The sequence below is a fragment of the Nicotiana tomentosiformis genome, chromosome 12 (genome assembly GCF_000390325.3).
Source record: "Nicotiana tomentosiformis chromosome 12, ASM39032v3, whole genome shotgun sequence".
Classification (NCBI taxonomy): Eukaryota; Viridiplantae; Streptophyta; class Magnoliopsida; order Solanales; family Solanaceae; genus Nicotiana; species Nicotiana tomentosiformis.
The window spans coordinates 102,713,214-102,729,657 of record NC_090823.1 but is presented as its reverse complement, the minus strand read 5'-3'; the positions used below and the strand labels follow the sequence as shown (position 1 = coordinate 102,729,657).

Here is a 16,444-nt window from a genome sequence, read left to right as displayed (position 1 = left end):
ACCAGATATGGATAATCTTCTACCGAGTGTGATGTTTATCCATAACGTGGTACTGAAAGGATAAGCTTCTTCAGGAGAGTTATTTCCAATAGAGTACTAAATAGATAAACATATTTATGGCGGAATCTCATATAGATAAGTTTCTTCAGAAAACTTATTTACAATAGAGTACTAAATGAACATCCATAATAATATATTTATAACAATTATTATATATTATATAATAAAGATGCAACACTGGAAGGAGAACTTCCATGTTTACCGTACAAATTCACATCTTAAAGCTCGTCGGTCATAGTGAAATTTGGACACAAACCAAATAGCACGTTTTTACCAGAAATTGCCAAGAGATTTTCATCTCTAGGTCATCATAGACTGAAATGGGCTAGAAAAACATCACAACGAGAGAGTATTACACATGACCATTTCAGTACGATAAGCACATTGATAGTACTTCTCTAACATTTGACTTTAGCGGCTCACATGCCATTAAGGGTGATCACAATTCTGCGAGGGGTAGCCGCATCACGGTGCTCACACAACCAAATGCCCTGAAATTCAGAAAACATTAGTTACTCATCATACCTTCCATCAACTGCAGATGAGAAACAGGCTATCAAACAAAACAACAGTTGATATTGAGTCACCTCGTATACTGTGCTACCATTTAAAACGCTATTCACCTTTGATAAACTAACACATTAAACAAACTCACAAAATGGGAAAACAGCAAACACCACTCCAAGCTTGCAAAGTTCTGGAATTCTACTCATCGTTTAGGGGGTTCGAAGCAGAAGTCATTGAAAAGGCTTTGATGCAACCTCCTCTTAAACACTCCTCCCCTCACCCCAAGAATAGAATAAAAGGGATAAAGGTATGGGCCATATACTCATACGTTTTAGCCTCCTAAAGAATTCTAGCACTTTCTTAAGTGTCTTTGCTATGACTTGTTCATCTTCAAGTCTACTACTTACAGTTGCCAGATAGATGTTGAATAAAAAATCATGTGCCAAAGTTAATGCTGTGCTTCCATATACAATCTCTTTGAAGAAATTAAGGGACTAAAGCCTTGTCTTGCTGCAGATGAAATATGATATCCTGGTATATACTGCACTTTATCTATGTATCTAGTAGCCCTGATAAGTCCTTGATATCTTCAAGGTTTCTAAGAGCTAAAAGCACTGGTCAGGTAAGAGTTGTTAGGGATGGCATGGAGTAATTGAAGGAAACCTATTTTAGACTTTTCATACTCCCAAAAGAAACACCCCTTGCCAGAATGAGTTGACAGAAGTACATGATACTAATCCCAAATGATGTTAGTTATTTGTTTCGTGATTTATTAACCCAAACAAGATATCTCAATTCCTCTCTTTACATGTCTTCCAAGAAGTAACTTCAATTTCTTTTTCTAATCTCATACATCCAACCTAACTGAGTTCACTAAAATAGACATCATGGCTAACCAATTATGTTCTAAAACACAGCAAAGCAAATAAGGCAGCCAAAGATGGAAGATAAAAAACCTAATGCAAGCATTAGTGACTGCTTACGGCGTGAACCCATGACCCATACGTCACACGGAGATAACTTTACCATTAAATCCAAGGCTCCCCTTCAGCCAAAGATGGAAGATATTCAAAAGAAAATAGAATGATGGTCAAAGACTTGCTTTACATGTAAGCTAAGCAAGAAGAAAGCAATAACATTTAAAATCCATGCATCTTAAACAAAATGTTCAATAAAAGGTTGACCCAACATTCAAAAGCCGAATCATGAATAACCCTAAAAGATTGACATTCTTAAATTAGTCCCAAACTCCCAATTGTTAGACATGACTATATCTAATCTCAAGTTCAGTTTATGATCTACTATCTTAAGGTATATTTCTTTTTCTTTGTTTTTCTTTCTTCTCTTTCTGTCTTTAAATGCAATTGAGAGGAATTGGCAGTCATTATATGTAAAAGAGTAGGATTGAAGGAAAGAATTGACCAACTTGGTAACAATAGTAGATGAAACAACTTTAACTGCCCGCTTTTCAATAGAACGCATAATCCAATATGAAGGTGAATGCAATAAAATTCATTGTTCTAGCCAGGCTCAAATCAAATGACCTGGAAAGAGTTTTCACAAGTACCTGCCAGGTTCCCATGTTTAGCTTTCCGTCTGTGATTGGAATCCTGAAAATCCAAGACATGGTAAATATCAGTGTAAAATGGAGGTGTGAAAAACTATATGGATTAAAACAAGGAGATATTCAGACGTGAGCGTGCAGCCAAACATAGATGACTTAATGTGAGCAGGCATGTCATCTGGCCCTGTCAAAATTGCAACATAGTAATGTCAAAATAACAACAAATAAAATTGAGAAAGACTAGTTATCCGAGGAGGAAAAAAAACAAGAACTTAATCCCTGAAACTTCTGTCAGAAAGATTGAAGGCGATACAATAGAATATAACATATAAATAAGTGGTAGTATTCTTTTTCTTATAGGAGGTAGTATTATAGGTAGGTATGACACAACGAATGAACATCAGAATCACCAACAAGGAACAAACTGATAATTTTGCTAAACATTTAAACCGACTCCAAAGGTCTCCAGAAACAACTCAAATGCAGTAAAAGAGCAAAAAATATTTATCATGTTAAGCCAGTAATTTTTCAGTCTTCTTTATTTTACTGAGATTGATTATGAAAAGTGAATGTACAAGGAGGATTGCGGATCTAGCTATGCATTTGCTAATCAAATGGGGAAGCGGAGCTGGATACTGAAGTAAGCAATGATTGAGTTAGAATTTAAGACTGAAGTAGTTGAAGACTCAATTTAATTAGTAGTTTCATAGCAAATTGTTTTTTTTTTTTTTTGGTTTCCCACCCCGGTATCCAGTACTCGCATTGGGTCCTGATTAAGTCCGAATTCACGCTGAGAAGTCCCACATTAGGGATAAAGAGCTCCCTAACAAAGACGACTTCATACCCAGGGCTCCAACCCGAGACCTCTGGTTAAGGATAAAGGAGTACTTACCACTCCACCGCAATCTTGTTGGTGCATAGCAAATTGTTAGATTAGTTAGTTGGAGCCAAAATTCCATTTGAATTTCATTCAAAAGTCTCAATGTATAAATATCATTGATGTACATTGATTGGGTACTAAGAATACAGCTACATTTTAAATTCATTGCAATTCATTTTAACTGCCTCTCGGATCAATTATATTCCTAGCCAGTTCTCTCACCTTCTTGAATCTTGCTTCCTCTGCCGCTCCACTTTTTCCAACACTTCTACTCTCTTTCTCTCTCCTCACTCATCTCATATTTTTCTTCTCTTTGCTAATCTCACTTCTCATGTTTTGGCACAGATATCCTCCTCTCCTAATTTCTCGACTCTCATCCCATTTCATCTTAGGCGATTCTTCTATTGAGAACAAGTTCGGAGACGTACATCACACTACGAGATGCTACTCGCTTGAAAAGGGGGATCATGGCAATGCCAATCCAAATACTACACATGTATTTTAATTCAATACCTTCTTTTTGTAGATGTAAATTATTTTCTCCATCTTCAAGATACATCTGATGAATATTTTTGAGTTTTTCACTGTTTTAAAAGAGGGATGTTAAGGTTTTGACTACTAAGGTTTGTTATTTCAAACATTAGTTGATTTTCCAGTAATTTGATGAGTCTCATGCTACCTGATTTAATTAAAAAATGTGGGATTTCTTAAGTTGGAACACTGACTCTGGACGATACTGCCAGGTGGACTTATTCAACCATATCAGGCCCAAGCACAAGCTCTTAAATCATACTAATACAGTGTCAAGCTCAGCCATAAGATTTTGAGCTTCCCCAAGCTCAAGTCAAACTGCTAGGTATTAGGATCTGCTAGTTTTCACCCCCAAACCCAAACCACCTCACCGAATTGCCACCCCTAGAAGAAGCACAGTGCATTATCTGAAAAAAAAAACAAAAATTGGAAGAAAATAAACAGCAGTCCAGACTCCGGACACCGGAGGACAGGGATTAAGCTACAAGCTTACCCTCAAGAGTATGTTTCCACGGTGCAGATATCCCCTGAAATTGTCATTTTAAAACAAAATGAGACTCTCCACAACAATTAATTACAAGTACTCTACCTGGCAGAAAATAATATTACCTCTGGGACAACCCTATTAAGAAATGTTTCTGTATCATCTCGAACATCTGAGTCGTAGTTTTCATTTATGGTCAAAGAAGCACTTGTATGCTGCACTGGTTAAACATACAGCTAACTATATTCAGTCATAAAAGAATTCTGGGGCAATTACCTGGCCAATTAAAAGATGTCAAGCAGAATTTCAAGTGAAATTTCAGAGTAGGAGTACTTACGAAAAAGATGAGCAAGGCCACATTTGAAGCCTGCCATCTCCTGACCAATTTCCTTCAAAATCTGATGAAGACATTAAGATGTTATTAATATCAAGCAGAATACATTCTTTTTGTCGGGTTGGGAAAGAGATGGAACACACAGAATTGGACAAGAGAAAGAGAAAGAGAAACAAACTCTTTTATGAGTACTTTGTTTGATATTTGAAACATGTTTCTCCATGACCAAGGTACAGTATGCTTATGTTTAGATGGGGTTATCATACAAATGCTTTTCAATAATTGTCCAGATTAATATATTAACATCACTAGTCTAGCAGCTGAAGAATTAGTAGCTAGAAATACTAAAGCTGATTACCGGAGTAATAATTACCCATATGACAGTATAAGAAGTCAAAATATCACCTCTGAACCTGACAAAAGATGGTTCATAAACCAGAAGAATAAGAATGGAATCTGAGTACATCAACTTTTGTAAGAAAACATGTCAGTTCAGTTTGTGATCCAGCTAATTTGCTATGCTGTGATAACATTTTCACAGTGTCTATTGTCACATTTGTTCTTGTACGGCCAAAATAAATGTAATTCAAAAATAACACCGTCTATAACTCTATTGATTATGCCTACTGACATGATTCTCAAATCAAGGTTCCCAACAAATAATCTGCTTGAGCTTGAAGAAAATAAAACATAACAAAATGAACAGGAAGCAAACTATCCTATGTTGTTCTAATGCATGGAGATAAAGTATGATTTGAATGTATCAGTTCGACCATATTGTCATGTTTCCAGCAGCGAGAAAAATGAGATAGAGGTTTTACACATTTTTTACAGGTGATCTGGGCCTAGGAGATTATTTTAGCATCATTTATAACAGGTAAGAGCTTATTGGGCCATTATGCGCGCTTCAAGTTCACTGAAGTTGATAGAGTGGTAAATCACCAGCGACTCTTTTCAAACAGTGTCTGCACAACAGAATTATGTAACTAATGTTTAACATACTCTATAATCCTCTCAGTAACCGCAACTAGTTAAAATAACGGCCATTGCAAGGGACCATCTAAAGCTCGACCGCAAACCTAGTTACATAAAGTTACAATAACAAACCCAATTTAATCCCACAAGTGGGGTCTGGGTAGTGTGTACGCAAGCCTTACCCCTACCTGTAAGAAGGCAGAGAGGCTGTTTCCGGTAGACCCTCGGCTCAGGAAAGATAAAAGGAAGAGGCAACAACAAGCAAACTAATCAAAAGCCTGTATCTACCTCTCCTGTATTACAAACAAGGAACTTGCACTCCAAGTATCCCAGGGAAGACTTCTGAATCAAGCCTCACGTCTTCGTCCACTACCTGAGCCGCACAACTGAACTTGCACTCCAAGTATTCTGTCTTGGTCCTGCTCAACTTGAAACCTTTAGACTCTAGGGTCTGCCTCCAAATCTCTAACCTCTCGTTAACACCGCCTCACGTCTCGTCAATTAGTACAATGCCATCTTCAAATAACATGCACGACGACACCTCCCCTTGAATGTGGCGCGTTAGTGCGTCGACCGCCAAGGCAAATAAAAATGGGCTGACCCCTAGTGCAACCCCATTGTTAGTTTACAACTATGTATATAGTGTAGTCTTGTCCCACATTGGAATAGGAGTAGTATGTCCTTGTATAGTATAGCTATAAATAAGGACCTCTTGTATTATATTGTACATCCAATATCAATAACATATTTTCTCCCGTGCTTTCTCACATGGTATCAGAGCAATTGTGAGAGATTTATCGCTGTGCATAAATTCCAGCGATTCCGGGAAGAGAAATCAGTCAACGGAAGTCTTTTTCCGGCGACTCTTTTTTAAGGCTGTTTTGCGTCTGCTTCGTCTCCGTCAGTGTTGTGCAAAATCCAACACTACCACAAGAGTCGTCACTGTCCGGTGACCAAACCCCAGTGAAAATCTCCGGCAGCAGCCTCCTCACGCGCCTGCGCGTACGACCACTTCCGGCCATTTTTTGAAAAACTTCCTTCAGAACAGTTGGGTCGCCTGGTAATTTTGATCCTACCCCTACTGTTTTCATTTCATTCCGACCACTTTGAGTTTTTTCCGGCAGCTACGGTACTATTCCGACAGCTACAGTAAGATTCCGGCAGCTACAGTATTTCATTATTCTGTTTCTGTGTTTCCTTACTCTGTTTCAGCGGATTACAGTTGATTCTTTCTCTTATTTGGTAATAATTTGCAACAATGTCTTTGGGATTTGATGTTTTTGGGTCTAGAAACATGAGTTCTGGAAGCTCTAGTGCTATTATTACCTCGGAACCTTTAATGAGAGGTTCAAACTATTTAGCTTGGGCTTCATCTGTCGAGTTGTGGTGTAGAGGCCAAGGTGTTCAAGATTATCTAATCAAATAGTCTAGCAAAGGAGATGAAAAGGCAATAGCACTTTGGGCAAAAATCGATGCTAAGTTATGTAGCATCTTGTGGCGATCTATTGATTCCAAGTTGATGCCCTTATTTCATCCATTCCAGACATGTTATTTGGTTTGGGCAAAGGCACGCACCTTATACACTAATGACATATCTCGCTTCTATGATTTGATATCGCGGATGACAAACTTAAAGAAGCAGGAATTAGATATGTCTACTTACTTGGGTCAAGTACAGGCAGTTATGGAGTAATTTGAGAAGTTGATGCCAGTTTCTCCTAGTGTTGAAAAACAACAAGAGCAGCGACAAAAGATGTTTCTCGTTCTTACCCTCGCTGGACTTCCTAATGATCTTGATTCAGTACGCGACTAGATTTTGGCTAGTCCGACTGTCCCGACAGTTGATGAATTATTCTCTCGATTACTCTGCCTTGCTGCAGCACCAAGTCACCCAGTTATCTCATCACAGATACTTGATTCCTCTGTCCTTGCATCCCAGACAGTGGATTTTCGGGCATCTCAAACTATGGAGCATAGACGAGGAGGAGGTCGTTTTGGAAGATCTAGACCCAAGTGTTCTTATTGTCACAAACTTGGACACACGTGAAATGTGTTATTCCTTACATGGTCGTCCACCCAAAAATGCTTACATTGCTCAGACCGAGACTACAGGTAACCAGGGATTTTCTTTATCTAAAAAAGAATATAATGAGCTCTTTCAGTATCGAGCAAGTAAGCAGACATCTCCACAAGTAGCCTCAATTGCTCAGACTGATACTTCTGTTACTGGTAATTCTTTTGCTTGTGTTTCCCAGTCTAGCACTCTTGGCCCATGGGTCATAGACTCAGGCGCTTCTGATCACATCTCCGGTAATATATCACTTTTGTCAAATATTGTATATTCAAAGTCTCTTCCCACTGTTACTTTAGCCAATGGATGTCAAACTAAGGCAAAATGAGTTGGACAAGCTAATCCCTTGTCTTCTATCACCCTAGATTCCGTTCTTTATGTCCCTGGCTGTCCTTTTAGTCTTGCATATGTTAGTCGTTTGTCTCGTGCCCTCCATTGTGGTATATATTTTATTGACGATTCTTTTATTATGCAGGACTGCAGTACGGAACAGACAATTGGTACAGGACGTGAATCAGAAGGCCTTTACTACTTTAACTTACTCAGTCTTTCCACAACATGTCTAGTTACAGATCCTCCAGATCTAATCCACAGACGTTTAGAACATCCGAGTTTATCCAAACTTCAGAAGATGGTGCCTAGTTTATCTAGTTTGTCTACATTAGATTGTGAGTCGTGTCAGCTTGGGAAACATACCCGAACCTCCTTTTCGCGTAGTGTTGAGAGTCATGCATAGTCTATCTTCTCCTTAGTTCATTCTGATATATGGGGTCCTAGTAGAGTCAGTTCAACCTTGGAATTTCGTTATTTTGTTAGTTTCATTGATGATTATTCAAGATGTACTTGGATTTTCTTAATGAAAGATCGTTCTGAGTTATTTTCTATATTCCAGAATTTCTGTGCTGAAATCAAAAACCAATTTGGTGTTTCTATTCGCATTTTTCGCAGTGATCATGCCTTAGAATATTTATCTTCTTAGTTTCAGCAGTTTATGACTTCTCAAGGAATTATTCATCATACATCTTGTCTTTATACCCCTCAGCAAAATGGGGTTGCTGAGAGAAAGAATAGGCACCTTATTGAGACTGCTCGCACACTTCTAATTGAATCTCGTGTTCCGTTGCGTTTTTGGGGCGATGCAGTTCTCACACCTTGTTATTTGATTAATCGGATGCCTTCATCTCCCATCAAGGATCAGATTCCGCATTCAGTATTGTTTCCCCAGTCACCCTTATACTCTCTTCCACCCCGTGTTTTTGGGAGCACGTGTTTTGTTCATAACTTAGCCCCTGGGAAAGATAAGTTAGCTTCTCGTGCTCTCAAGTGTGTCTTCCTTGGTTATTCTCGTGTTCAGAAGGGATATCGTTGTTATTCTCCAGATCTTCGTAGGTACCTTATGTCAGCTGACGTCACATTTTTTAAGTCTAAACCTTTCTTTACTTCTGCTGACCGCCATGATATATCTGAGGTCTTACCTATACTGACCTTTGAGGAGTTTACTATAGCTCCTCCTCCACCTTCGACCACAGAGGTTTCATCCATACCAACCGTTGAGAAGTCTAGTGTTGTTCCTCCTAGTTCCCCAGCCACAGGAACACCACTCTTGACTTATCATCGTCGTTTGCGCCCTACATCAGGCCCAACTGGTTCTCGTCCTGCACCTGACCCTACTCTTGCTGCGGACCTTGCTCCTAGCACACCGATTGCACTTCGGAAAGGTATACGGACCACTTAACCCTAATACTCATTATGTCGATTTGAGTTATCATCGTCTGTTATCTCCCCATTATGCTTTTATATCTTCTTTGTCCTCGGTTTCCATCCCTAAGTCTACAGGTGAAGTGTTGTCTCATCCAGGATGGCGACAGGCTATGAGTGACGAGATGTCTACTTTACATACAAGTGGTACTTGGGAGCTTGTTCATTTTTCCTCAGGTAAATCTACTGTTGGTTGTTGTTGGGTTTATACAGTCAAAGTTGGTCCCGATGGCCAGATTGATCGACTTAAGGCCCGTCTTGTTGCCAAAGGATATACTCAGATATTTGGGCTTGATTTCAGTGATACCTTCTCTCCCGTGGCTAAAGTGGCTTCAGTTCGCCTTTTTCTATCCATGATTGCGGTTCATCATTGGCCCCTCTATCAGCTGGACATTAAGAATGCCTTTCTTCACGGTGATCTTGAGGATGAGGTTTATATGGAGCAACCACCTAGTTTTGTTGTTCAGGGGGAGTCTCGTGGCCTTGTATGTCACTTGCGTCGGTCACTTTATGGTCTAAAGCAGTCTCCTCGCGCCTGGTTTGGTAAGTTCAGCACGGTTATCCAGGAGTTTGGCATGACTCGTAGTGAAGCTGATCACTCTGTATTTTATCGGCACTCTGCTTCAAGTCTCTGTATTTATCTGGTAGTCTATGTTGATGATATTGTTATTACTGGCAATGATCAGGATGGTATTACCAATCTGAAGCAGCATCTCTTCCAAACTAAGGATCTAGGCAGATTGAAGTACTTTCTAGGTATTGAGGTTGCCCAGTCTAGCTCAGGTATTGTTATTTCTCAAAGAAAATATGCTTTAGACATTCTTGAGGAGACAAGGATGATAGGTTGCAGACCTATTGACACTCCGATGGATCTGAATTCTAAACTTCTGCCAGGACAGTGGGAGCCGCTTAGCGATCATGCAAGCTATATGCGGCTGGTTGGAAAATTAAATTATCTCACAGTGACTAGACACGACATTTCTTATCTTGTGAGTGTTGTGAGTCAGTTTATGAATTCTCCTTGTGGTAGTCATTGGGATGCAGTTGTCCGCATTATTCGGTATATAAAATCGGCTCCAGGTAAAGGGTTACTGTTTGAGGATCGAGGTCATGAGCAGATCGTTGGATACTCAGATGCTGATTGGGCAGGATCACCTTCTGATACACGTTCTACGTCTGGATATTGTATTTTAGTAGGAGGCAATTTGGTGTCCTGGAAGAGCAAGAAACAGAATGTAGTTGCTCGGTCTAGTGCAGAAGCAGAATATCGAGCAATGGCTATGCCAACATGTGAGCTAGTCTGGACCAAACAATTGCTCAAGGAGTTGAAATTTGGTGAAATCAGTCGGATGGAACTTGTGTGTGATAATCAAGTTGCCCTTCATATTGCATCAAATCCGGTGTTCCATGAGAGAACTAAACACATTGAGATTGATTGTCACTTCGCCAGAGAAAAGATACTTTCAGGAGAGATTGCTACAAAGTTTGTCAGGTCGAATGATCAACTTGCAGATATTTTTACCAAGTCTCTCACTGCTCCTCGTATTGGTTATATATGTAACAAGCTCGGTACATATGATTTGTATGCACCGGCTTGAGGGGTAGTGTTAGTTTACAGCTATGTATATAGTGTAGTCTTGTCTTACATTGGAATAGGAGTAGTATGTCCTTGTATAGTATAGCTATAAATAAGGACCTCTTGTATTGTATTGAACATCCAATATCAATAACATATTTTCTCCCATGCTTTCTCACACCCATTACAACTGGGAAGTGTTCCGAGTCCCCTCCCACTGTCCTCACTCGAGTCTTAACTCCATCATACATGTCCTTAATAGCCCTAATGTATGCAATAGGAACACCTCTAGCCTCCAAACATCTTCACAGAACCTCCCTCGACACTTTATCGTAAGCCTTTTCTAAGTCGATGAACACCATATGTAAATCATGTTCCTCTCTCTATACTGTTCCACCAACCTCCTAATAAGGTGAATAGCTTCCGTAGTCGAGCGTCCCGACATAAATCCGAATTGGTTCAGTTACATAAAGTTATTCAAGCAAATATAGACACGATTATATTTTGTATGCTCAATTTGAGATAATAGGATTTGCATAAAGACGCCAACCCCCCTCCCCCAACACACACACACATATGACAAATTATCAATTCAAAAGCGTAATTATTGGGGGCTCTGAAATATAAGTTTTCGTTAATTGTTCAAAAACTCGGGGGGGGGGGGGGAGGGATAGCCAGCCCATTTGTCTTTATAACAACAGTCTAACACTAAAAACTAGTTAATGAAAAATAACCCTAAAATAATATAGCCACATCATTTATGATGCTCATATTGTAACAGAAAATACGGTGAAAAATTCGCTCATTACATGGATACTGAGTGAATTTTTTGGGCGACTCCAACAGAATCAAGTGCAAATATACTAGAAACGTGGAATGTAAAACAATCTCTATACGAATTCTATCCAAAATTGAAAAGAATATTGGCGAGGAAAAGCAACGCAAGGATTTTGATCAGCAATGAAACCTATTAAAGTTTTGATACCGTACGAGGAGTGGGATAATAAATACAAGTTCTGCAATTTCAATGTTAATGCATATGTGATCCGAGCAGATCGTAGTTTTTCTAATTTTATTGATGAAATCAATAATTAATTGGGTATCAATATATCAAATTCTTCGTTGGAAATCAAATACTCATTAAAGGACAGATATTCACCGATGGACATAGACAATGATATGAGTGTTCAATTTTAACTTGATATAAAATAATATAATCTCATCACATATCCTATATAATGTTGTAGCAACAAATTCATTGTTGGAGCAACTACCAAATGTTACTTTCTCCTTCAATGTAATGCACCATGAGTATTGAGTGATGTCAGAGTTGAAGAGTTGAATTTTTTTAGATTGAGGCAAAATCGAACACTCATATCAATGTCGATGCCGATCGGTGGATATCTGTCCTTCAATAAGTATTTGATTTCCAATATAACATTTGATGTATCAATAACCAATTGATTGTTGATTTCATCAACATCATAAAAACTATAATCGACTTGGACCAAAACTCCATTAAAATTGAAATTGAGAATTTGTACTCACTATCCCACATTCAGTTGTACTGTATCAGAATTTTAACAGCTTCCATGGTTATCTGTACATTGTGCCGCTTCTCCACACCAATGTTTTTTTGATTTTGGATAGAAATCATGTAGAGAACGATTCTGGTATATTTGCGTTTGATACTATTGGAGCCAATATCCATGTAGAAATATTTTTCACTCTATTTTCTGTTACAGGGATTTTTATCTGAGACAGGGGCATCGTGTTGAATGATTTAGAGCACTCTGAGAACCGTTGAGATTTTGGTTATTGTAGGCGTATTAAAACTAAGGAGATCGAGGGGGCTATGCGTAAAATGAGTCGGGGAGAGCGACTGGGCCAGACGAAATTCCAGTAGAATTTTGGAAAGCATGAGCAGGGCAGGCTTGGAATGGTTCACTGGGTTGTTTAACAACATTTTTAGGATGACGAAGATGCCCAAAGAATGGAGGTGGAGTACGATGATCCCGTTATACAAGAACAAGGGTGATATCCAAAATTGTAACAACTATAAGGGTATCAAACTGCTTAGCCACACCACGAAAGTTTGGGAGAGTGGTGGAAGCAAAGGTGAGGAGGAGTGTGTCTATTTTCGAAAACCAGTTCGGATTCATGCCGGGTTGTTCAACTGCGGAAGCCATTCATCTTACATGAGGTCGGTCGAACAATATAGGGAGAGGAAAAGGGACTTGCACATGGTGTTCATTGATCTAGAGAAAGCATACGACAAAGTTCTAAGGGAGATTCTATGGAGATGTTTGGAGGCTAGAGGTGTTCCTGTAGCATATAATAGGGTGATTAAGGACATGTATGAGGAGTTAAAACTCGGGTGAGGACAATGGAAGGGGACTCGAATCACTTTCCAGTTGTGATGAGTTGCACTAGAGGTCAACTCTTATATTTGCTTTGGCGTTGGATATACTTATGCGTCACATTCAATGGGAGGTGCCCTGGTGTCTGTTATTTGCGGATGATATATATACTATATTAAAAGCACGAAGGCCCTTAACGAAATGTTGTTCGCCTTTTTTACCTTTTAAAAATAGATTTCACGCTAGACAAAATAGTCAATTGGTTATTTTTCCTAAAATTTAGGATTTTGAAATCAACTAAAATTTTTGTTTTTAAATTTTTTCTTATATAAAAAATGTAAAAGGTCCTAATTTTTACAACAACAACAACAACAACAAACCTAGTGTAATCCCATAAGTGAGGTTTGGAGAGGGTAGTATATACGCAGACCTTATCCCTACCTTCAAGAAGGCAGAGAGGCTATTTCCGAAAGACCCTCGGCTTAGGAAAGATAAAAGGAAGGGCAGCAACAATCACACCAATTCTAAAACCGAAGAAAAAATACAAAGATACAAAACTAAACTGAGTATTGTAATCAGAAGGCAGAAACGAAAGCAACGACAAGTGATCACATAAATCAAGAAATACGAAAATACATAACTAACGCTAACTCATGTAAGGTCCTAATTTTTAGAACTTTAAGAAACCAAACATTACCACTTATATAAGAGTACATGCATAAATATTTTTAAGGAAAATTCCTAACAAAGTGTTAAGACATTTAAATTTTTTTGGGAACTTTTACATGTGTGACATACAAAAACACACTTTTTATAAATTTGGTATATATCACTGAAAGAAAAATGTGCAAGCATATTTTTTATATTAATTAGAATCTCAAATTATAATTCTCTGTTTAAGAGTTATCTGTTGATGTCTGAGTATGGGTTTGCACCCCAACACTAAATTCTTCATTAGGATTTAACAGCTAAATAATACTTTAACAATGTAAATAACTTAACTTATTTTGAGTACACCAACAATATAAATAATATTTAAGCAAATTTTCACTTATATCATAATGATATAATGATTTAATTTATATCATTTTATTTCTTTCTAGGAAAATAAATTGTTGGATTTAAATATTACTAATCTAATAAAATTCTTAGTATTATAATTTTATCCAACAATATGGACTGTCTTATTGTTTGTCGTATTTTTCAATTTGAGTTCAATATGAATAATATGAAATTTATATTAGGTACTTTGAGCAAATAAAATTTATTTCTTTAAGGCCATGAGAACATAGTATAGTAATACAAGTCAATGTATTATTCAATTCTATTTGAGCTATTAAAGCAAATGCACAACTTCTATATCGAAGTTATGTAAAGGTGTTAGAATACTTTTGCATGACATAGTTTTTTTCTTTATTAAGTTGGCTAAATAGGATGAACAGTCAATATTTTTCAAGAGCTTGTACTTTTTAAAATTTTTATTTTATAACTTAACACATAGTTTAATAATATTTGTGTAATTTTTTCTAAATTTTATATTCATTGATATGGAGAACACGCGCAATGCGCGTACTCTAAAACTAGTTGTACTGATTGACGAGACGCGAAGTGGTGTTAATGCAAGACTGGAAGTTTGGAGACAGACCCTAGAGTCTAAAGGTTTCAAGTTGTAGGACCAAGATAGAATACTTGAAGTGTAAGTTCAGTGACGGGACCAGTGAAACAAACGTGAACATGATACTTGATACACAACTCATACCCAAGAAAAATAATTTCAAGTACCTGGGGTCTATAATCCAAGGAAATGGAGAAATTGACGAAGATGTTATACATCGTATTGGTGCGGGGTGGGTGAAATGGAGACTCACATCCGATGTCTTATGGATAAGAATGTGCCTCATAAATTTAAATGTAAGTTCTACAGAATAGTAGTTAGACCGACTATGTTGTACGGGACAGAGTGTTGGCCAGTAAAGAATTCTCATGTCCAGAAAATGAAAGTAGCAGAAATGAGGATGCTGAGATGGATGTGCGGGCATACCAGGATTGATAAGATTAAGAATGAGGATATTTGGGCCAAGGTAGGAGTGGCCTCATGGAGGAAAAACTGCGGGAAGCAAGACTTAGATGCTTTGGGCATGTGAAGAGGGTAAGTACAGATGCCCCGGTAAGGAGTTGTGAGAGGTTGTCCTTGGTGGGTCTTAGAAGAGGTAGGGGTAGGCTAAAAAAGTATTGGGGAGAGGTAATTAGGCAAGATATGACTTTGCTTCAGCTGATCGAGGATATGATCCTTAATAGGAAGGTGTGGAGGTCGAAGATTAAGGTTGTAGGTTAGAGGTAGTTGTAGGTTATTAGCGGTAGTCTTGGATTCTAATATTGTAGATTTCTATCACTACATGTTGTTCCTTTCGCCTTATTTTCTTTTGTTCTCGTTATGGCTTGTTACTACTGCTCTTTTCTCATTTTTTCTCGTGCCGAGGGTCTATTGGAAACAACCTCTCTACCATAGGGGTAAGCTTTGCGTACTATCTACCATTCTCAAACCCCACTCGTGGTACTATATTGGGTTTGTTGTTGTTGTTGTTGTAATCATAAATGATATGGCTACATTCCTTTGGGGTTGTTTTTAGTTTTTAGGACTAGGCTATTGTTATAAAGAGCAAAGGGCTGGCTACTTATGTTTTTTCCCTAAGTTTTTTTCTCTAATAAATATTTGCAAAAGTAATCAAAAACTAAAACAGAAGAAAGTAATGGATCAGTTGGTTAAAATTAGCAAAAGTAACGGGCAAGTTAGAGACATACCTTGGATGTAACAAGATGACAGCCCCGCCTTTGAGGAGGAAGAGTCACAGTTTTTTGAGCCCATTTTGGGGCAACTGAAGATGCCATGGAATCAGAGGGATTGTTAATTGTCGTTCTCAAAGGTTTATACTGACACTGTAAACTGATCGGCGCCGAAATAGGCTTTGCAATTCCACCGAACGATACCAAAGAGGACGAGAGAGACAGCATTTGCAGGTGTTGTTTCAAGAACAAATTTTATTACTGGTAGTGCGGGACTTTGGACCAAAAGTGAAAGTGTTGCTGATTTTGGGCTTCAAATAACCCACTTTGCAAAATTTAAAATGAGACCTAGATTATTAAAGCGTATGGTCCAAATTGAGAACTCTTACCTCCACTGGACAACAGTGGGCTGCTCTTACTGGTGAGCACCCTCCACTTCCAATCAAGAGATCCCAAGAGTTAGGTGGGGAGTTCTTGGAGGGGGAGGGAGGGAGGCGAGGGTCTATCGGAAACAACTTCTCTATCCCAGGCCAGGGTAGGGGTAAGGTCTGGGTACACAC

General features: G+C 38.4%; 1 protein-coding gene across 1 annotated transcript; it reads right to left on the bottom strand.

Annotated features, from left to right (window-relative positions):
• Window positions 1–194: 194 nt before the first annotated feature.
• On the bottom strand, window positions 195–16,214 carry LOC104120223 (uncharacterized). Its single transcript, XM_009631958.4, has 7 exons — window positions 15,903–16,214; window positions 4,364–4,424; window positions 4,152–4,246; window positions 4,036–4,069; window positions 2,261–2,315; window positions 2,135–2,177; window positions 195–551 (listed from the first exon to the last, which is right to left on the bottom strand). The coding sequence occupies exons 1-7, from the start codon at window positions 16,110–16,112 to the stop codon at window positions 480–482; spliced, it is 570 nt and encodes a 189-aa protein (XP_009630253.1). The 5' UTR covers window positions 16,113–16,214; the 3' UTR covers window positions 195–479.
• Window positions 16,215–16,444: the final 230 nt, after the last annotated feature.

What these genes read in the sequence shown, in the direction of transcription:
- LOC104120223 (XM_009631958.4), bottom strand. Translation starts at nt 16,112, where the DNA reads ATGCTGTCTCTCTCGTCCTCTTTGGTATCGTTCGGTGGAATTGCAAAG. An exon ending in TGGCCTTGCTCATCTTTTTC is followed by an intron (nt 4,247 to 4,363) that starts GTAAGTACTCCT and finishes ATGTTTAACCAG; the next exon opens with TGCAGCATACAAGTGCTTCT. An exon ending in GTGGAAACATACTCTTGAGG is followed by an intron (nt 2,316 to 4,035) that starts GTAAGCTTGTAG and finishes CAATTTTGACAG; the next exon opens with GGCCAGATGACATGCCTGCT.